This window comes from Crocuta crocuta, unplaced genomic scaffold (assembly GCF_008692635.1).
Source record: "Crocuta crocuta isolate KB4526 unplaced genomic scaffold, BGI_CrCroc_1.0 scaffold139, whole genome shotgun sequence".
In the NCBI taxonomy this organism is placed as follows: domain Eukaryota; kingdom Metazoa; phylum Chordata; class Mammalia; order Carnivora; family Hyaenidae; genus Crocuta; species Crocuta crocuta.
In genome coordinates this window covers 9,237,614-9,259,846 of record NW_027533258.1, presented here as the reverse complement: position 1 = coordinate 9,259,846, position 22,233 = coordinate 9,237,614, and the positions used below count along the sequence as shown (strand labels likewise).

General features: G+C 56.2%; 1 protein-coding gene across 4 annotated transcripts in view; it reads right to left on the bottom strand.

Moving 5' to 3' along the window:
• The window catches only part of MYH10 (myosin heavy chain 10), a 121,568-nt gene that overhangs the window by 21,355 nt on the left and 77,980 nt on the right, over positions 1-22,233 (bottom strand). For all 4 annotated transcript variants that reach the window (XM_077746906.1, XM_077746907.1, XM_077746908.1 and 1 more), the window contains 11 exons: positions 14,124-14,317; positions 13,916-14,037; positions 11,813-11,882; positions 11,567-11,727; positions 8,891-8,999; positions 8,662-8,793; positions 7,852-8,058; positions 4,488-4,625; positions 3,786-3,909; positions 2,415-2,586; positions 966-1,178 (listed from right to left, as the gene is read on the bottom strand). In XM_077746906.1, coding sequence (XP_077603032.1) covers positions 966-1,178; positions 2,415-2,586; positions 3,786-3,909; positions 4,488-4,625; positions 7,852-8,058; positions 8,662-8,793; positions 8,891-8,999; positions 11,567-11,727; positions 11,813-11,882; positions 13,916-14,037; positions 14,124-14,317 — 1,642 coding nt within the window. The remainder of the gene's footprint in view (positions 1-965; positions 1,179-2,414; positions 2,587-3,785; positions 3,910-4,487; positions 4,626-7,851; positions 8,059-8,661; positions 8,794-8,890; positions 9,000-11,566; positions 11,728-11,812; positions 11,883-13,915; positions 14,038-14,123; positions 14,318-22,233) is intronic.

Genomic DNA, 22,233 nt, shown 5'->3' with positions numbered 1-22,233 from the left:
CTGCGGGCAATCAGTTGTCACAGGACAGCACCCGCGAGCACTACATCAGAGCCTGTCCGTGGTTTTAGTAAGTGTGCACACGTACGGATTTATTTTGCAAGAACTGAATGGAAGAGGGGCGCCTGGGTGGCTTAGTCGGTTAAGCGTCCGACTTTCGCTTAGGTCATGATCTCGCGGTTCATGGGTTCGAGCCCTGCGTCGGGCTCTGTGCTGACAGCCAGCTCAGAGCCTGGAGCCTGTTTCAGTCTGTGACTCCCTCTCTCTCTGACCCTCCCCTGCTCACGCTGTCTCTCTCTCTCTCTCCTAGAAATAAATAAAACATTTAAAAAAAAAAAAAAAGAACTGAATGGAAGAAATGATTGGAGCCTTTTTTTTCTATTGTAGTCAAAAGATCAGCTGAGGACTGAGGTTTCAACAGGTCTAGGTCACTGGTTTCCAGATTAAAAAAAGATTTTTTTTTTAATGTTTACTTTTGAGAGAGCGAGCGAGAGAAAGAGGGGGAGGGGCAGAGAGAGGGAGACACAGAATCTGAAGCGGCTCTAGGCTTGGGCCGTTAGGACGGCACAGAGCCCGATGCGAGGGCTGAACTCAGGACTGGGACATCACGGGCTGAGCCAGAGTTGGACGTTTAACTGACGGAGCCGCCCGNCCCTCCCCCCCTCTCCGTCCTGAGCCCCCCCCGACCCCCACTACCTGACAGTCACCTCACCCTCAGAGCGGCCTTCTCTGCAGACCCGGGGACGTCCCTCTGTCCAGGTCCACGCCCCCCGGGTGAGCACACGCGGGGTCCTTCCCTCCCTCCCTGACCACACCCGTCTTCACAGGCAACTCCCCTTCCGCCCTTCGGTTTCGTTCCAGGCCTTGCCTTAACTGCCACCTCAGAGCGATGGCGCCCTGGAGCAGCGCGTGCGTTTGTGGATGTGTGCGCGCGTGCGTGTGTGTGCGCGTGCCCGCCCGCGGCTCACCGAAGCTCCTGCTGCGCCGCCGTGGTGTCCAGCGTGTCCTCCAGCTCCGTCTTCAGAGCCTCCAGCTCCTCACTCAGGTCCCGCTTCTGCTTCTCTGCCTTGTTCCGCGAAGCCTTCTCGGACTCGAAGTCCTCCTGAAGCTCGGCGATCTGGGCTTGCAGCTCGCGCACCGCCTTGAGCGCGTTGTTCTTGTGCAGCGTCTCGTCGTCGCCCCTGTCACAACGCGGCACGAGAAGTGCTCAGCCAGCGCCCACTGTCCGGTGGCCCCCCTCCCCCAGACCCCAGCCACACGTCCCTCCGCCCGGGGCTGGGGCAGGGGGAGGCGGCACGGGGGCGGTGACCTGGAGGCCCCGGAGCCCGGACCAGCAGCTCCACAACCGGCCCGGCGCCGGCCCCTGTCCAGAGCGCTGCAGCCTCCATTAAATGGACAGACAAGCTCATTTTAATGATCAGAATATGAAAAAATTTGCTCGAGTAAAACGTCACAATGAGGACGCCGCTCAGGCCGGCCTACGGCGAAGCGGCAGATCCGAGGACGGTCCTGGGACTCGGCAGGAGACCCACCGCCCGCCCGCCCGCCGTGCCTAGTTAGCTCGGGGTCGGCACGCTTTCTGGCTGGAGGAGCTGGGACATCGGGGTGAGGGACGGGAACCCGAACTCCAGCCTTTGCCTCTAAGAGAAAAAGCAGAGCGTCTGGCCAGAGTGAGACCAACCGTGCCAGGGGGCAGGAGAAAATACTGTTACGAGATTTACTCACTTATGATAAATTGTAAATTAAACTTTAAGCTCTCGGACCACGTAAACCGAACCGCTCTTCTTTAGAAAGAAACGTTAGGTGTAAATATATTTAGCACGTGTGATTTCCATTCTAAAATGGTTTCGGGCTTAAGAGCAAATCATGCCATGAGTGAGGGGGCGTTCATTTTTCTTCTTTTTTTAATGTTTGTTTATTTTGAGAGTGAGGACGAGAGAGGAGGGGAAGAGAGAGAGAACCCCAAGCAGGCTCCACGCTGTCAGCACAGAGCCTGATGCGGGGCTCGGACTCACGAACCCTAAGAGCATGATCAGAAGTGTGATGCTCAACCGACTGAGTCAGCCGGGCACCCCTGGTGGGGAGTCACTTCTGGAAAGAGGTGTCCCCTCTGCTGCTTGCTTCTAACACACGCGGCGGCACTGTCCTCTAGCGCACAGAGAGCAGACGTTTGGGGTGCTAACGGGACCTCTCCCGGGGGGTCTCCAGGGACTTGGTGACTAGTGACCGTTAGGCGTGAGCGCAGGTTGGCGCCCTGACACAGCCGGTGGGCCCCAGGCCCCTTCGGGCTCTCCCGCCACACCCGCATGGAGACTACGCATCCCTGTCCCGGGCTCGCCGTCTGCGCCCAGGCCCGGCCGCTCTACAGGGCGCACGGCCCGCAGTCACGGCCACGGGGCGGCGTGCGGGGGGCGGACCTGGCCAGCGCGCCCTGCAGCTCCTCCTCCTTCTTGGCCAGCTGGGCCTTGAGCTCGTCGATCTGGGCCTGCAGCTCTGCGATCTGATCCTGCAGGTCGGTCGTCTCTCCGTCGAGTTTTCTCTTGGCCTTTTCCAGCTCCTGACGGGTCTTTTCTTCCTTCTTTAAGCGTTCTGAAAGGCAAGGCCAAGGCGCTCGTTAAGTGACGAGTGACAGGCCGCATGAATGAATTTAAAAGATAAACGGACAGAAGCTGAAGACACGCGTCTTCACTGAAGAGCGGACACAGCCGTGACGCTGCCGTGCCTGCAGCTCCCCGTCCGGAAGCCGCCGGAGCTCAAGCCCAGGCGAGAGCAGGCAGTGGGCTGATGGGATTTTAAGGAAGACGCTGGGTGGATTCCAAGGGTGTCACTTCATGGGAAGGGAGCCCCCAGCCGTCGCCAGGCCCAGGTTTGCAGCAGGGCTCAGCAGAGGCGAGAGCACTATGCCCCGAGCCCCGTCCCCCTTCACCGGGAGTCCCGAGCGCTGAGGCAGAGGACAGAGTGGGCAGGAGGGGACTGGGCACTGGGGGCCGACCAGGCGGCCGAGAACCAGCAGGCACGTGTGCCCTGTGCCCTCCCCAAGCGCAAGAGCCACACACCGGCAAAAACGGTTTATGAAAGTGTCTCCCGCCGGCATGCTCTCCCGTCTGGGCTAAGCAACAGCAAGACAACAAAACCCGAAACAGGTTTTGAAAAAGCCTCTCGTCTTCTCCCCGCCATGAAAGCAGCGCGCTGGGACCGAGGGGTCAGGGCCCCACAGGCGCTGCAGGGACACGTGACGGCTGGGCGTCGAGAGCCGCGCGCTGCTCTAACGCAGACACAGGGTCGAGCTGACAACACTGCACACGTGTAGACGCCTCTCACGGCTTCCACCCTCCGACCCGGTTTCCGGAGCAGAAAGCCAGGGCCCCCTCTGTAAACGTCTGGGATTTCCCAACTCAGCTTTAGCCGCCTCAGCACCACGCGGCTCCCCTCAGTGGCTTCTCGGTCCCCAACACTTCCCGTGGCAGTAGCGATCGGTCCCTTTGTGACAGGAACCCCACATGCCCTCATGCAGCTGTCAGATTAAACACACAGTCCACTGGCCTCTACGACTCAAACTTTGAGCCCCGCTGGGATCTAACTTCACAAAATGAAAGGTTAGGTTAGCATCACCCCACCACAAATACCTGGAGACGAGGCAGCAAATAACTCAAAATATGCCTAATTTAAATAAACCCATACTGATTAGTAAACGACATGCCCGTTTTCCGTTACTGCGTGTTCTGATTTAAGTAAAATCTCAATGCTCACGGGCCCAGTCCTACGTTTCTCTGACCCCAAACACTGACCTTCTAAATCCGAGATCATCACTTCTTGCTTATTCCTGATTTTGGTCAAGTTTTTGGCCTTTTCCTCCTCCTCAGCCAGCTGAGAGGAGCACTCCGCGATGCGATCCTCCAGGAGTTTCTTTTCCTGAGCAGAGAGAGTCGCCGCTTCAGCGGACACACCCAAAACCACGTGCGGGGTCTGGTGTCCTCAGGAAACGGGCCTGCGGCACCGCGTCCCCCAGCGGCTCCAATCGCTCCCGAGGGATGGGAGGTTCACTTGCGTAGGCACCCCCCCCAAGCAGGCCCAGCCCCCGCTCCAGAGTCCCGCAGCCGGTGTGGAGCGAAGCCGTGCGTACAAGGACGGGACCTGGTCACTGAGGGGGGACAGATGCACACGAAATGTGCGTGTGAAACATCTGAAGTGTTAAAAGGCTATTCGGTCCCATGACTTAAAATGTTGAACAGTTTCTATCTTTAGAAATCTGTAGAAGTCAAGCCTGGAATGGAGAAGTAAATGCACCTGAATTCTCGAGATTTCCTGATGGAAGTCCCTCTCGGTGAGTCTGTCAATGTACAGATTTCCCATTTTCTAAAACCCACTTTTTAGGGAGACTCCACGCCCAACATGGGGCTTGACCTCGTGATGCTGAGATCAAGAGTCTCAGGCTCTTCCCGCTGGGCCAGCCGGGCGGCCCTAAAACCAACTCAGAAGTGGTCTCTTACTTTGATAAGTTTGGAGTTTTGGTCCTCGAGAAGCAGGGTTTCCTCCTCCATCTTCTTGATCTTCGCCTCCGCCGTCACCTTCTCCAGCTGTAGTTTCTGGCGGGCCCCCTCCTCCTCATCCAGCTGCTCCTCCAGGTCCTTGGGGGGCAGAGCGCTGTCAGTGGCCCCCCCTCCCCTAAGAGACCCCACCACGCGCCCCTCCTCAGACGGGCACGCGGGGAAGTAAACCACCGATTTTTCGTTTTCCAAACGGGAGGGGTGTTCTCACAAGCGCAAGGCGCGGTGAACAGCAGCAGACACCTGCCCCACCACAGCTGAAGCCCCCGGAAGCCTGGGTGGCCGCGGACAGCGAGCGGACAAGGAGCATTCCCTTCACGCCAGCCGTCTCAGCACACAGCCAGACGCGACGTTCGCAGAAACATTATTTATGGTATCGAGGAACGGGGGCTGTGCCTGAGTAGCAGGAGTGTTTGCGAAGGGGAAGGACACTGGAACTAAAATTCGTATCTGCGAGNGGGAACTGTCGCGTGGGCAGTTTCCTGAGGTGAAACACACTCCTGTGTCCTCCCCGGCCTCGCGGTATGAACATGCGTGTACGTCACGGAGCGGGGCTGTCCGGGCACGTCCGTGAACGGTGCTCACGAGATCTACCATGGCTGATTCAGGAATGAATCCCTTGCAAGAGATGTACGCTTTATCGTGGAAAACGTCAGACACGCAGCAGAAGGAGCCTGTAGGATGCCCCGTCGGCCCGGCTCTGACAGGCGTGGGACTCCCTGCCGCCTGCTCTCCTCTCCCCTCCACGCTCCCCCTTGGCCCTCAGGTCATCCCGCAGCAAACCCCACACCCCACGTCTTACTGTGGAGCCCTCGGGCTAGGTCTCTAAAAGTATAAAACTGCTGAAAAATACATTTTGGGGTGCCTGGGCGGCTCAGTCTGTTAAGTGCCAGACTCTTGATCTCGGCTCAGGTCATGATCTCACAGTTCGTGGGATTGAGCCCCACGTTGGGCTCTGTGCTGACAGTGTGGGCCCTGCTTGGGAGCCTCTCTCTCAAATTAAACTTAAAAAAAAAAGATCCATTTGTCTGTTCGAATTGGAATCCGAGTAAGGTTCACCGACTGTGACCCCTGACCCTCGAGAGACGCCCTTCCTCTCCAGGCTCCCGTGTATCTCTGCTTCCCTCCCTTGCCATTTGTTTGTTTTTGAAACAAAACAGGTCATGTGCCATACAGTTTCTTTCCCACGGTCTGGTTTTGGTCAGGTGCATCCCTGCACCGCACGCTACTAAATCCACAAAAGCAGTGGACGGAGCAGTACGTTCGGTGTCATTTCAACTACTACGTGAATCCGGGTGTATCTGCGTAGAAACAGGCAAGCTGAGAATAGAGTGGTGACGGGTGAAGGGAGGGACGGAGACTAGAGGTGCCGTGTTCCCCAGATTTTCTACAATGATCATTTACTGATCTTGTAATTAGCAAATTCATCTTAAAATCAAACCAGAAACAGCACCAGTTGTTTTGGTTGAAAAAGGTTACAGATCAGAAGTCCCTCAAAGCCTCACAGGTCAAACAAGAACAGAGAAGGGCCGACGAGGTGGAGTTTTCCCAGGGGCCGTGTGGGGACCCTAGGAGCTCTGGTATTCTGACCTCTGGATAAGATTCTCTCGGGTGGAGGAAAAAGAGAGAAACAACTACCACAAACCTATCACATCAGTATTTCTAGAATGTGTCTGGATGAACTTTCATGTCACAAAACGAGAGAAGTTCAGAGAACAGCGTCCAAACCCTGAGAAGTTCCGAAAGAATCTAGCAGAGAATGTGAGGATAGAAAATGCTGAACAAGCAAAATACCACAGACTCGACTCTGCTGGGACAGATTTGGTCATTGAAACACACTCCAGAAACACAGGCATTTCACACGAGGGGGTTACAACCGCCCCATAAGAAAGCAGGGATGGGGAAGCTGGCGGGGAGGGACACTGTGCCCTTCCCCCGCACAAATACCCGTTGTTTCTCAAATGAGTGCATTTTCTTAAAGAGGAAGTCCCAACTGTGGAGAATAACGTCCCCAAGGAGAGTGCACTTCTGCTGGTGGAAACTCTGGGTGTCTGTCTGGTCCCATATAAAATCAAGCACATAAATTCGCAGGAATGTTATTTTTACGTCGATCTTACCGCACACGCTCCTTGCTAGCGCACTAGGGATCCTCAGGGCAGTAAACCTCTTTTTACTTGCCAGTGCGTGGCACTGGCGCGGCTTACCCATCCTGACTGCTGGAGAGTGAGCGGCCTGCATCGACTTCGGCTTCGAATACAGTCCCGGGACCACAAGTGCTGGGGCAGCACGTTTTACGGGCCTCGTGACATTCGGCTAACCCACCGCGAGGTGCCAGAAAGCTGAGTGCCTTGAAGGACAGAAAAGTGTCCGGAAAATTACGGCACGCGGTCTTTGCCCAGGAAATAACGTGAGATCTTCTGACCTGTGTGAGCTTTGCCAAGGTAAGCTCGGGGGTTGGGGGGAGGTAGAAAAAATCCAAGAGACCTGGATGCAAGCCTGGTGCTGGACTCACGAAGCAGAGACACGGACAACGTGACCCTCGAGAACACGCTCGGGAGGCTAGGTGGGGGGGGCGAGGAGGGGAAGGGGAGGAGTGTCCGGGGCCGTGGGCAGAGTTCGCCCCGTCTGAGGGGTGTTAGCGCCACAGGAGGGACAGGCTGTGTGTCCCTATGATGGTGGCCCGGAGGGGATGAGGGCTTTACTGTGATTCCTGGCCACCCCGTGTTGGAGCCGAGCCCTTCTCGTGACAGATGCCTGTCTAGTGACTGCAGCGAGCAGTGCAGTTGTTAGTGACAACACGAAGGACAAATGGGCCCCTACGAAGTGTCCCAGGCCCTGCGACGTTCCTAGTCTGCATCACTGTGCACACCGGGAGATAGTACCTCAGGCAGGCGTGTGCTCCACCAGAATCCATTACGCGTGTGCTTCTAGTGCTAGACAGCTTTTTAAGTTTTTAAGTTTGAGAGACAGAGAAAGAGAGAGCGAGCGAACGCAAGCAGGGGGAGGCAGGGAGAGAGGGAGAGAGAGAATACCCCGCAGACCTCCATACTGTTGGTGCAGAGCCAGATGCGGGGCTCGATCTCATAAACCAGGAGATCACAACCTGAGCTCAGATCAAGAGTCGGACGCTTCACCGATTGAGGCCCCCAGGCGCCCCCGCTGCTGGTCATCCCTTGAGGGCAGGATCTGGGATGTGGACCCCGCTGCTAGGCGGACACAGTGCAAACGCACAGCCTCTACCTCCTCATTCCGCAGGTCCGCCTGGAACGCCCAGAATGGGGGGGTAACGGGAGGCGATCCCAGGTACCTGAATGTGCGCTTGCATCTTTTTCTTTTCGTTCTGGAGGATTTGGTTTCTTTCCTCCTCCTCTTCCACCCTGGACTCCAAGTCATGGAGGATCTCCTCCAGCTCCTGCTTCTTGGCGGCCAGCCTCGCCCTCATCTCCTCTGCTTCGGCGAACAGCTCGGTCTCTGCCTGCAGCTGCTCCGCCAGGATGTTCTTCTCTTCCAGGAGCTGCAGTCACAACCGGCGTCAGTGCAGCCCCTGCCCCCCACCCCCCCACACACGCCAGGCCCGTCAACATCCACACGGAGGCTTAAAATTATGGGACGTCACTGGCAAAACTTTCATATGTTGTTTACGGCATATCAAGCTGAACGCAAACGTTTCCACTGCTTTCTATTGACTCGGGTTGTCCTGAGTAACACTTGTGAAACTCACGCTACTTTAGGGCCTCCCGTTCTTCTGTTAATGTGACCGATAGAGGCAGGGGGAAAACGTCAATCAAACGTCTGGGATCAGGGACACTCCTGAGCTTCGTTGTTAACCTCTCGGGCCCTGCACCCTACAGCTGTGTGACCGTGGTCCACACACGCTTCCCCCCCAGGGAAGGACGCGACCCAGGACCCAGGTGGCCTTGCGCAGTCTCATCCTGACTTTCGAGACCCTCGTGAGCCGTCCCGGGAAGGGGGCCCTGCAGGAATCCCACGGGAAGCAGGGGTCAGGACCGCGTGCCTGGTGGCAAACGGGACACCTGCATGCCCGAGAGAGGCCGAGGCGAAACCGCGTGCGGGGTGGCGGACTGCCGTTTACGTGAACCCAGGGCGCCGGGCGCACCTGCTGGTGCTTGCGCTCCATCTCCTCCAGCTCGCCCTCCACCTTCGTCTGCTTCTCCTTCACCTTCAGCAGCTCCTCGTCCTTGGCCTGAAGCTCCTCCTCCTGGCGCGTCACCTGTAGGAGAGGCTTCACCTGGGAGGGAAAAGTCGCACATCAGCCTGTGCCTGGGACCGGGACCTCCCNAGGCCGACCCCCGCCCCACCTGCCAGGCCCTGCCCCCCGAGCCCACCTTGGTGAAGACGCGCCACCACTGCCAGTGCCGGAGCTTCAGGTAGGCAGCGCAGTTCCGCTGCAGGACCTTGAGGGCGCTCAGCTGCTGCTGCTTCTTGGCGAAGGCCCTGAGCCACACGGAGGCCGGTTAGTGTGCAGGGAAAACATGTTCTGAGGGCCGCCGGCCGCTTTCCTCAGCAACGCTGCCCTGAGCGCCTCCCTCACCGTGTGCCCGGCCGGAGGACACCCCCTCCTCTCCCGGGCGGGGAGGACACCGCGACTCCCAGTGCCTCACACTCCCCTTGCCGGTGCACCTGACCATGACCTTTCCTTCTGACCCGGCAGCCACAGCCTTGTCCTGCCCCCCCAAAGCTGGAATGGCCCCCTTGCCGACCAGAGGAGCCGGGAGCATGGCCCAGCTACACCCGTGTGCCCCAGCATCCAACCCAGGGAGCCACGTGTCAAGGCCCCTCAAAATACGTGTGCCGGGTGAACAAATGAGCCACAGGGGGCCCCTAGACATGTGACTCCTCCTCTGGCATCCTTTCCCCAGCTCTTTACAAGACCGGCTCCAGAGTTCTCCTGGGCAAGAGATGCACTTGAAGGAGATGGAAAAGACGGTAAGAAAAATCTAAAAGTATTTGTTCTCTCTAGCATCGACCAGCATCCCCTGGAATCAGGCAGGACGGCCTTGAGACCGGAAGGTGGCAGCTCCGGAGNCTCCCACCGCCTTGCAGGAGCCCCGGGACTCCGTTTCGCCAACTTGCCATGGCTTTCCGCCTGCCTAGCCTCGCTCCCACCAAGGCTTCTTCCTTCGTATTCCTACCAGCCGAACAAGCGTGGCCAAGCCTTGATTTTAATAGTTTCTGCTATAAAAACAACAGTTTTAAACACGGGTTTTAGCACCGCAGAGCGGCACCTGCCTTCCCTTCCTGCAGTCTCCTTCAAGAATGCCTCAGAAATCCCTCAGCCTCCTTACGGAGGACTGTTGGCCTGATGGCCCCGTGGCCTTTGGGAGAAAACGGTCAGAACAAGTCAAGAACTCGCCACTCTGTCTGAACGAGGCAGCTGGCTTCCACCGCCCACCCCTGCCTTCTGCTGAACCCGCCTGCCTGCGAGTGCGCTGCTCTCCCTGCCGGGGGTGCCGGGCCACGCATCTGAAGCACGTCGTCCAGCTTCCGTGTCAGGAGGCCAATGTGCCACAGCCCCGTGTTTCCTCGCCCCCAGGGCGCTCCAGCCACCTGCTCACGGGCTTCCGTGCACACGTCTACCTTCTTGACCCAAACATGCTGCTCTGCATCTTTCCAAGTTCTAGTTGGCTCTTTGGAAGCCCTAATTGTGATGCTGCAGATGACGGGCACGTTGCCCTATGTGGCGGTCACACGCACGTGTTAACTGTCAGTCCTTAAGAGGAGATCTCAGTCGCCTGGGGGGCTCAGTCGGTTAAGGGTCTGACTTCGGCTCAGGTCATGATCTCATGATTCGTGGGTTCGAGGCCCACGTCGGGCTCTGTGCTGATGGCTCAGGGCCTGGAACCTGCTTCAGACTCTGCTTCCCTCTCTCTCTGATCTTCCTCTACTCGTGCTTGGTGTCTCTCTCTTTTTCTTTCAAAAAACGAATAAACTTTACAGAAAATTTAGAGAGAAGATGTTTGTTTCTGATGACGGATCTTGAGGATGAGTGTGCAGGGTCCGGATTTCAGGGAGGAAGGTTTAGATTTGGCTTCTGGCAGGTGTGAGGAAGGCACCCGCCTGTAGCCCCTCCCGTTCCCTCCAGCGTCCTGTGCATTGGCGTGAACGGTGACAGCGGTGTTTGCTGAAGGATGATGCTGTCGGCAGTGACACAGGAAAACCCAGCCTTTCTCCCCTCTTGCGCACGGCTGGCTGGCTGAGTCACTGATGCTGCCTGCATTCTTCCTCGACTTCCCAGGCCTTACTCAGGATCGGTGAACACTTTTATGAGTGGGCAAAGACTTGCGGGACCCGCTCGCACCTCACTCAGCCGAAGTCCCCGTGACGGTGTCAGGGCAGCACAATGCGTCGTCCGGGGCCGCTCTCCTGCCCGGCTGGGAGCGCCGGGCGGTGGGCCGAAGGCTCCACCCCATCCCGGCACCGGGATCCGCAGGAGGCGGCACAGGAAACGCTGTCGCTGTATCCAGCTCTGTACCAGTCCTACGCCCCTCCGCCTGGACCTTGGATCCAGCACCCAGTCTGTCTCTGTCAGCACCACGGGCCGGTCTCCCACCCCGGCTCACGCGACTGCTCTCTGGCCCCAGCCTGTCCCGCCTCAGCAGCTGCACGGCCCTCAGGACCCGGGGCCTTGGGCTTAGCCCTCTGCGTTGCTCCTGCGTCGGCTGCCCGGCTCCCTGCACTCGCCGGGCTCCGGCCCACCCCCCAGAGCTGCTCCTCCCAGAAAGCTGGCCCCCCAGCTGCCCCCCAGCTGGACCACCACCTTCCTGTCCTGGAGCCGTCACAGCCTCAGAGGAACCTTCGCTGAGAACCTATGGGCCAAGCAAGACTCCGAAGCCCTTTGTTCTGTCTGGGCCCTGTTTCCTCGTGGCTGCCGTGCCCTCAGGCGGACCGTTCGTTCACCTGCACACCCGGACGCTGGAACACGGCTCCCACGGGATGGGGACCCTGCACGTGCAGCACACGCCCGTGCCCAGCGAGCGTCAGGGTTGTGATTACCCACTTACTTTCTGGCCAGGTAACCTCTGCAAACGGCCTGGAAGAAGATGATGATGTCGGTGATTTTTAAATCTCTTTCTTCCTCCAAGTGCGCCAGAACGCCCGCTCTGAAGAATATCTTGCTCTGTCCGATCCTGTACAAGTTTGGGTCCAGTTCTAAAGCCCGGATCTGAAAGGGGAAGAGTCCGCTTACATCCTGTTGCAGGACAGCCTTCTCGATAGTCTGCAAACCAGACAGGTCGAGGGGAGCTCACCATTCGCTCACAAGCCTGTTTGCCGTCCATGAAACCCTTGGGAATAGCATTCGGAGTCAGGATCTCGTATCTGTAACAAGAACAGCCCGAGAATCTTCTGTAAACATCTGTGGAAATGTCTACCTACTAACTGTGAGTTCCGGGGCGCCTGGGGGGCTCTGTTGGTTGAGCTTCCAACTTTGGCTCAGGCCACGATCTCACGGCTCCTGAGTTCGAGCCCCACATCAGAATCTGTGCTGACAGCTGGGAGCCCGGAGCCGGCTTCGGATTCTGTCTCCCTCTCTCTCTGCTTACCCCACCCCACTCCCANCCCTCTCTCTCTGACCCTCCCCTGCTCACGCTGTCTCTCTCTCTCCTAGAAATAAATAAAAAATATTTAAAAAAAAAAAAAGAAACTTTGAGTTCTGTTTCTCTAAGAGGCCAGATTGTGCTAGATAATCATGTCAAAGTAACAGTAAAAAAAGGACCAGGAGGTAATTTGAGATTTTCTGCAGATCCGCCTCCTGTTTCTTAAGTCAGGAGGCAAACTGAACACGAGGTTAATCCTCCAAGGACGAACACTAGGTTTAAAAAGTTGCACCAGAGAAAAGTAAAAGCACAGTGTTTGAAAAAGTCTTTTAAACACTAGGTTTAAGAAGTTGCACCAGAGAAAAGTAAAAGCACTTGAAGTCCCCTCAAGTGTCCTCAGGCCTAAATGCAAGACGATTCTGGCTCCTTGCGTGTGACTTGTAGGCATTTATTATGTAACAGAGAAGGCTGCAAGGGCAATACCCAGGGGCCCCTGCTTAGCAAGGACCAGGGTGACCTTCAACAGAGCCCTGGTCTGGGGGGACACATGCTCACTGGGCTGCACATTGAAGATCTGTGCACCTTATGCAGGTTACACTGCAATAAGAGTGCATTTCACCAAAAAGACGTTGGTTATATTAAAGGACAAATCCTGGCCACCTCAGTCAGCTTTGTCTTCCGGGTCCCCGTTATGAGACTTCCTTCTCCCATCAACAAAAAGTAAAATTCTACCCAGTGTTTATCATATAGCTGGGGCCACAGAAAGGTCTCCCCCAAACCCATAAAGGTTAGGATACTTTCTCAGCTGGATTCCCTCTGGGATGGTGGCAGAGAGGCCCTTCTCTGACCCACAGACTTGTCGGATATGGGACAGCCAAGGCCGCCATCATCGAAAATCTGACTTCCAGGAGAAAAGGAAAAAGCAAACGACAGAAATACACAATTTAACAGTTCCTCATGTCTTCATTCATTTCGAGTGCATCCACTCCTACTGTTCTGCCTTTTGTTGTCTGTAATCCTTTTCTAATCTATCCTATTCCCTACCCTGTATCATTAGTAAAACAACTGTAAGTATACATGAGTGTACCTGGTGGAAAAAATCCATATACGTTTGCACATAAACACGCCTATGCAGGTACAGTCATTGAAAGAAGATGGAAAGAAATATGCCAAAATGTTTTCAAGAGTCATTTCCGGGTATTTTTATTTACTTTTTTTAATTCTCTTGTATTTCCAACTTTTCCTAAAGGAACAAACTTTACTCATTAATTTATTCTATTTTTTTTAATGTTTATTTTTGAGAGTGCGAGTGGGGGAGGGGGAGAGAGAGAGGGAGACACAGAATCTGAAGCAGGTTCCAGGCTCCCAGATGTGAGTATGGAGCCTGATGCAGGGCTTGAACCCACAACTGTGAGATCATGACCTGAGCTGAAGTCAGATGCTCAAATGACTGAGCCACCCAGGCGCCCCCTTACTCATATATTCTAAAAAAACAGCTGAAAAGGAATTACGTGTAAGTCTTAGGTAGAGCTGTGCACATGAGTGCACGGCCAGTCCCCAGCCTCGGACATTTCTCTCGCGCGGCCAGAACTAGCCTTCTGAGCTCCCCTGGCACCTGCTGGCCGTCACCTCTCTAGAGAAGGCACTGGGTATTCTTGGGCAGTAGTAACAACAATAACGGATTATCCCTCTCCTGCGTTTTCGAAAATAAGACCGAAACTACACAGGAATCCGGGAAATGCTTCTCATGACCTCGCAGTCTTGAAGCAAGTCAAGAGCAGCCGCAGTACTTTCTGGGAAAAGGTGTAGCCGTACCTCTGTCTGAACTCCTGGAAAACGATCCGGTTGGGGAAGCCCTGGCGACAGATGCGGATCCCCTCCAGGACGCCGTTGCAGCGGAGCTGGTCCAGCACCAGATGCGGGTCCAGTTTCCCAGCCTGAAGTCAAGCAGATGAGGCTTTCACACTCCCGCCCTGCCCCAGGCCGATTCTGAAGCCCAGCCCCCGTTCCGCCCAGCACGCACCCGCTTCTCGTGATTCGGGATGATGCAGCGGACGAAGTTGGGGTTGGTGTTTCGGAGGGTCGCCATCAGCTTGGTGAGGGACTCCTTGTAGAGCTGCCCCACGGTACGGAACATGCCCTTCTTGGTTTTGTACGCAGAGCCAAACGCGGTCTCCGTCATGCCTGTAACTTGGTCCAGACCCACAATGCGGTCCACTGGGGAGGAGAAGGAAGAAGAGGGCCGTGAGCCGAGGCGCAGCGTCTCACGGGCCGAGAAGAGACACAGTGATAGTGCAGCAGCACAAGCGTTGTGGGGACGGGTGAGGAGATGCCGTAGAGGTAAGGCAGTCAGCGGACTTAGACACCGCACAAGCCGTGGAACTAACAGCCACACACCCCCATGGCAGGGCACTGGTGCCCGGACAGCCCCATACCACGTCCCAGCAGGTGCCTCCCGCGGCGCTGGTGTCAGGGACGCGCCATCCGTGGGACATCTTGCCCGTCACATCCACCGCCGCTTGGGAAATGCGAGCTCGCTGCTGGCATTATTGATACACAAGCCGGTGCTGTGACACGCCTACTAGGAAGCGGCTCACGAACAGGTACCCGGCTCGGAGCCCATCTGTGAGTGGTGGCACCCAGGGATCAGGGACCAGAGTCCTGTCTTCTCAGCCATCGGATTCTCATGGACAATCACTCAAGTGGATGGCTAGACTACGTCAACCTAGGTGTCGGGGGCGAGCGGGCGCCGGCTCCGTCCTCCAGGCACAAGTGTGCTTTTGAAAAGGGAGGAGAAGGCAGAGCAGGAAGGAGCCGAACAAGAAGCTGTGCCTCAGCTGAGGGCAGCGATGGTGAAACTTCTAGAAGGTTTGCTCTGGCGGCTGCAGCTGACAGGCACCAGCACCCACGGGGCCCTGACCCCTCCGAGCATAGCGTGGCCACCAGCACATCTGGCACATAAAATGCTCTCGTTTAAAGGGACTGTTAAATAGGCGAAACACGTTTCTGGAATGTCTCAAGAGCGTGGACAACACCCGCCGAGCCGTCCCCTCTAACACCCTTTCGCTCCTGGCAGCCCCTCTGTTCTGCAGATTGCTCCCCAGCCCCGGTGGTGGGGGAAGGGCTTTGTGACCAAGAGCTCACTCGGGTCTCTGCCTCCAGTAAGGCTTTTACGGAACAGGACACCGTGACCCAGGAGGGAAGGTTCCTGCCATGCAGACCTTAAACTGCAGCTGGCAAAGGCCAGACAAGGTCAGATTCACCTGCAGCCCACGCACCTCTGCAAAGCAGAGCCACCACACTCGAAGGCTGGGGTCAAAGCCATGCCCGCCTGTGCCCCGAAGTCTGTCCACAATCCATCCACCTCTCTTCCTGTACCTCCAACCTGTCCCTCCTCACTCATTCCAGCAGAAAACAGCACCCAGCCCGGCACACGCCACGGAACCGGCCGTGAACTTCCTTTGACCCCGTCGTGGCCACCCACCTGTTTCCTCAGAGCCAGGCTTCTTCCTACAGGAGTTCACGCTTGCCACACCTCATGCTTTCCACTAACCTCCCACCCAGGCAATAACAGGTCAATCGCAGCGGTGTCTACCTGACCTTGACCTTGGTACACCTGCCTGTGGGCCATCATGGCGGCATCTGATAGCGCTCTCCACCCCTGGCCTCTCTGTACACCACCTCTACGGCTACTCTGGTCCCGCTGCTGACCCCTCTTCTCGTCTTGAGTGCCATGGCATGCGCGGGGGCCCAAAGTCAAGTCACCTTGGAAACCCTCTCAGAACAAGGCGATCTCCGAACGGAGGCTATGCTGCTCCGCCTGCTTTTCTCAGGGCATATTCTCGCCCTGGGGGGGCCTCCTCTGTGACTGGAACTAGCTTCATGGGAGTACCTGGCACCAGTCACCAAAACCGTTTCTCCTCTGCCTTCCACTCGTTCTCGTGAACTCTGCATCCCTCATACCGAGCAGGACATCTGGCCCGTCACAGCCAGGACACATATAAATGAAGCAATCATTAAGTACATTTCCAGTGACCACTAGTGAGAAAAGCATTGCAAAGAAAGAGCAAGGTGCTACGAGGGAGATGGGTGCTTAGAGCTCTCTTGGAAGTAATTCTATTCTACGCCTGAAGGGTAAGTGAGCTGGTGGAGATCAGACAGTTCTAGGCAGTGGGGAGAGCACGGGTGAAGGCCTGGGGGCAGCAGATGTGAAAGAAGGTCGGGCCAAGAAGCATTCTGGGCAGCGAGATTTGGGCGCCCCCACCGGCGGCTGCGCGTAGGGGGTGGGGAGGGGTCCGCAGAGAGGGGACGCTGTGCCATCCAGGCTCTGAGCGGGAAGAAAGGTGGCAGCTGAACTGGTGATTACGGGGGTGGGGGGTGAGAAGGGGGACTCGAGATGTCTTCCGGTGGCAGAACTCACTTGCTCTGACCACCAAGCCGACGTGCGAAGTATGGCAGAGAGACGGGTCAAGAACCAGTCCTGGGACTGTGGCTTCTGCAGCTGAGGGGCTGGTGGCGCCCCTAGAGGGCGGGGGAGAAGGGGCTTCTGTGAGCTGGGGGACAGGCTCCAAACCCTGCAACTCCGGGGCCCCCGGACACTGCGGTCTGCGCTAGAGACGTGGGCGTGGGAGCTGTTCCGGGATGAGGGCCTGGGGCCGCGCTGGGGAGAGGAGAGAGAAGCAGCCAGAAGCGGGAGGGGAGGAGGTGGAGCACGCTCTCGGCCACGCCGCCTACCCCGTCACTCCTCCTCTGCCTCCCCTGCAGAAGGGACCGCCGGCTATGGAGCCCGGAGACCAGGAGTCGCCTCGACTGTCCTTACAGCAGCCGCTCACCAAACTGGCCAAGCCAAACCTCGCCGTGTCTTCCGTCTGTCCTGCTCCTCAGCCCAGTGTGGGCGCCTGCTGCTCACCCAGACTCCACGGTGACTCCTGCGGCTCCGCCCCGCTCTGCTACTTCCCCACCCGCACTGTGCTGCCCGCGTTAGCCCTTGGTCCCAGGGCGATGGTTAATCCCAGGGCGGTGGTTAACGGGTATTTCTGAAATGAAAGACCCGACTCAACAAGCGCCGTTCCTGTACTTCTCCCACAGCCTGCGGGCCACGATCCGGGTCCTTCCACCCAGGAGTGTGCCCGGTGAGGCAGAACTCAGGCCTGAGTCAGAAACGCCTGCCACTGGCGAGCTGTGTGACCCCTGGGTCAACTCACCCGACTGCTCCAACTTCAGCTGCTTCTCCTGTAGACGTGACCAACCTCAGAGAAGCAGGAGGTGCCTGGAGAACATTCTGGCGCTCAGTGACCAGGCCTATGGCCCCNACTACAGACCAGGCACATCTTCTCAGAGACACAAGGCCCTCAGATCCCTGTCCTTTTCCGTCTGCCTGGAAAGCCTTCTTCCAGCCATCCTAGCAAACACGGGGGCCTGGGTGGCTCAGTCGGTCAGTTAAGCCTCTGACTGTGGCTCAGGTCATGATCTCCTGAGTTCGAGCCCCGCGTCAGGCTCTGTGCTGACAGCTCAGGACCTGGAGCCTGCTTCGGATCCTCTGCTCCCCCCTCTCTCTGCCCTGCACTGCTCGTCTCTCTCAAAAATAAATAAAACATTAAAAAAAAACAAAAAACATTCTCAGCTCTTCACCTAACTACCTCTTCTTAGGTCCCAGTGCCTACCCTGCCTCTGCTCAGTGGGACAGTCGCTCCTCTAGGCTTCAGGTCGCTTAGGCTACAACCCAAGACACCGCCTCCTCTATCCCGGGTCTCCTCCTGCTGTGCAGAGCACCCCAGGCACATCTCCCCAGCATGTGGCACACGCGCAGGGTCCTCAGAGCCGCTGCCGGTGTCACTGGGCCCGTGACCAGCAGCTCAGAGGATTTCCTCTGCTCCCCCCTCGCCGCCCCCCACAACCCCATGTTGGCCTGAAAATGGTACCTGACACAAAATATATACCCCTCAGTGACACCCAGTTACCCACAAGGACAGGCCACCCCAAAACAACAGAGGAGGCGTGCCGAGAGTACTTCGCGGGGACATGGCCATGCTGGTCTTGCCGTTCAGTGGCCTGTAGGGGTGGCCGTACCCCACACTGCCGTGCTGGTGTCTAAGCACACAGTCCTGAGCGGGGGCTGCTGTTTAAACTAAAAACAAAAATCATCATGAACCTCAGTTTTCAAATTAGCCATCAGTAACGGTAAGCTAAGCTAAATGTTCAGATGTTTAAAACATTAACGCTTTGGACTTTCGGTTTTCTTTTTTAAATTAAAAAATGTAAACTGAGAGTTAGGTTTTAACTGAGCAAAACGACCTCTTGGGGGACAAGGGACATTGGGGAACTTCATTCAACGGTCTGGGCCACACTAGGAACACAGGATTTCACTTCCAAATCAAGGCCCAGAAAAACCTCTATTTTAAAAAGCGTACGTTCTTGTTGGAAATGGTAAAGGCAAGCACCAGAGAAAGGCAGAAAATACAGAGAGGAGCGCCTCAGCTCCCTGAAATGAGGCCATTACGGCTCATGGAGCCTCGCTCAGAGATCTGTGGCTTCGTGGAGCCTCGCTCAGAGATCTGTGGCCTCGTGGGGAGGGCAGGCTCCCTGGTGGGCATCTCATGGTATCTGGTGGCCCACGAGCCTGAAAGGAATTTGAAGTATTTTACCCTGATGCTTAAACGCTTATTGTATTTGTCCATACAAAAGTATGTGGACGGTGAGAAGTCAGGGGGGCCCCGTAGCCCCATTGTCTGCGAGGGCACACTTCGAATCGGAAAGCACAGAAATGCAATTTATAATCATCTTAAATATCTCTTATGATGGCCTTCGAAAGTTTTTTAAACTAAGCCCGTGTTGGGCTCTGTGCTGACAGCTCGGACTCTGGAGTCGGCTTCAATTTCTGTGTGTGTGTCTCTCTCTACTCCTCCCACATTCACACTCTGTTTCTCTCAAAGATAAATAAACATTAAACAAATTACTTAAAAAAAAAAAAAGAAAAGAACTCTATCAGGTACAAGGCCTCCGGGACCCGGCCTTATACTAGGCATGTGGCACGTTCCCAACGCTCGTTTAAACAAATCAAGACGATTCTACTCTAACCTGCACTGAAACGTTACCAACAGTTAAGCGTGGACTTGGAAACCAACACTCAACTGCTACGAATTCCCAGGAACAATGTTTAATATCAAACAGTGTCTCCATGTATCCCCAGTACATGTGAACAATACACTGATGCTGGCTTCACTACTGGGTGGTGGAACCATTCTGTTCATAGTTCTAGAATGGTAAAGTTCCAGGGAGTCCACAGGTTGACACGGAGCATGTGATCTAGGGTCTTCCCCCTCCCGGGAACTGGGGCTCAGGTCATGATCTCATGCTTCGTGGGTCCGAACCCCACGCTGGACTGTGTGTGGAGTGTGGAACCTCCTTGGGATTCTTCTTCCCTCTCTCTCTGCCCCTCCCCTGCTTTCACTTTCTTTCAGAATCAATAAACTTAAAAAAAAAAAAAAGATTCCAGATTAAGACAACAGGATAAGAATATCTGAATACCTCCCTCCATAATTTAACTCCGGACATGAACCGCGTCCGCCCCGACCCACGGGTCCTAAAACAGCACTAAAGGAGATGACACAACTACCAACCACCAATCATGCTGCTCGATTCTAAGTGGAACTTCCTGGACCAAAAGCCAGTGTTTCTGAACCCAGAACACCGTCATCTCGGTGGGAGGCGTGGCTACGGGAAAAGCTGAGAGCCCCCCCCCCCCCCAGGTGATGAGGAGGAAGAAGTCAGTGGCTCTGAGAAGATGGAGGGAGACAGACCCCCACAGGCCTGTGATGGACCCGAAGCCCTCCTGCAGCGCTGGCCAGCCTCCCCTGGGTGAATCTGTCTAGGCCAAAGGCCGCAGGTGAGTTCAAGTGGGGCTGCTATGGAAGACAGGACGGAGCAGGGTCGGTGGGGGTAGGGAGGCCTCTAGCGACAGTTAAAACTTGCCCCGTGCACTTCTCATGCTTTCTCTTGTGGAGCCCAGCCTTTCAGAGCCTCAGTGGCTGCCTGGTGCTCACGGCGGTTCAGAAAGACACAGCAGGCTCGGAGCCAGGGTCGCGGTCGGGGACACGCAGCTGCCTGCGGCAGAGACACAGCCCGGCATTCGCGCCCTGGGAGTCCCAACGCGCTGCCTAGAACCGTGAGGTAACAGTGACCCTTAGTGGGCCCGTCGCTGGGCACATCTCACAAAGTCTGGTCTGTCAGGGCAGATCTGGAAGAGAACCGTCCCTTGGATCACAGAGAAACATGTGCAACCTCTCTGTTCTGCCTGGAAATTCTGCTCCTCCTCTGATGCTTCTGGAAGCCTGTCTCTAGCCCAGCCTCTCTCCTGTGACCCCAGAGCCTGCACATGCTCCATGCTAACACTCCAGAGCACTTGGGTGTGCACGTCCTCACTAGCTCCGTGCTCTCTCACGTAGAGGGTGCACACTGCGTGCTGGCACAGTGTGGACGCCTAGAAACTCCTGCATCCGTTCTTCTGAGAAATCACCGAAAACACTAAAGCCCCATGTTTTCACTCAAAGCCTCCCTGGGGCTGGAACCCATAACGCATCTGGGGGAGAAAGACATTTTGCTGTAGAAACACCACGCACAGCTTCAAAGACCAGAGTTCAACACGGCAGATGAACGAAGGCGCCGCGAGGACAGGTAGAGATGGAGACCCCTGGCCCCAGGTTCTGCCGAGTAACTCAACCACGGGGAGGTGAACGAGCTTGCTCCCCGCCAGCGTGAGGTCACTGGGTGGCTCTGCTGGCATAGAAATGTGCCCGGTCCACACACTGTGAAGGTCCTGTAAGAGCAGCATCTGCGCCGCCAGAGAGGGGAGACTCCCCCCGCCCTTAAGTTGCTCACCCAACAACTTACTGACCGTGTGTGGACTGGCACGATCCTTGCTCTCAAAGAGNGGGCGGGGGGGGGGGGGGGGGTGGGGAGTGTAGGAATTTCAAGAGGGCCCTTGATATTGGGACAAAGTCCGAAAGATCAAGCACTAACGTTTCAGCCTGTTAGCTCAAAACTACCTCCTACTTCTGTCTCCCTCACCCCACGTCCTCGACTCAGGCAGGACGCCCCGAGGCCAAGAGACACGGTCTCAGACAGCGTCTTCCTCTGGACTCCCCTGTGGAGGGCGCCTTCCAGCTCCGGAAGCCACCTTGGGCACAGTCTGGCCCTTACCCCGGTGGCCAGCACCCCCCACACACTTCCTTCACCGGATGTGCTGATGGCAGGGATTGTGACCTGGGTGAAGATGAGCACACTCCTTGAACTGAGTGTTTAAAAAACTTTCGAGATGGATGTAGACCTCAGCATTAACACATTTCAGGAATCACTGAGGAAACCATGCGAAATGAATCTGACCTTATCTAGGGATTTCACCGCGTGGTTACAAGGCTGAGGATACTCTTTCCGGGTTGGGCTTTTCGGGGGCCCCCAGCCATGGCTAGGCTGTATCTGAAGCCGGGACTGAGGGTTCAGACCACAAGGCGCAGCAGTTTGGAGCTCAGTCTCGGGTCCCAGGTACACATCCGCCCAGCACGCACCCCGTCTTGGTGTCCGTTGTGTTGGGCCTTGTGGATGGTCCACGGTCTCTAGTTCCAAAGGAAAAGCCAGCTAACCACACACATACATAAGTTCCAGACAAAAGGATAATGACGAGAACAGCACGAGGGAGAAATGTGTAAGTATCTGTTCTCTGCAAGTTCGTGGCTTAGGAAGAGAAACGGTCCCTTTCTGGAATCCCAAATGCAGAGGTGGTTTGGAGGCCAGGGAGAGACACTGGTTCCCAGCATTCCCTGGGTGGACTGTGTATCAAAACGGCACTATTGGAAAAGGTAGGGACACACCTTTTAATATGCAGTGCTGGAAGTGCTATGCGTAAAGTCAGAAGCAATGTGTATGCGGTAGCGACTGTATCGTTTATGCACTCAAACAGCTGCCTTGAAGTATAATAAAAATGAGCATGAAATGAAAGGTTCATGCAGGTCTATGAGCAAAACAAAAACAGAAACCCAGAAACCAGCCCCGTGCCCATGGCTACCCTGCCCGCCCGGCCCACCCGGCCAGCCCCCCGCGAGTTCTTCCTGTGGGCTTAAAACCCTTCTGTCGGGAAG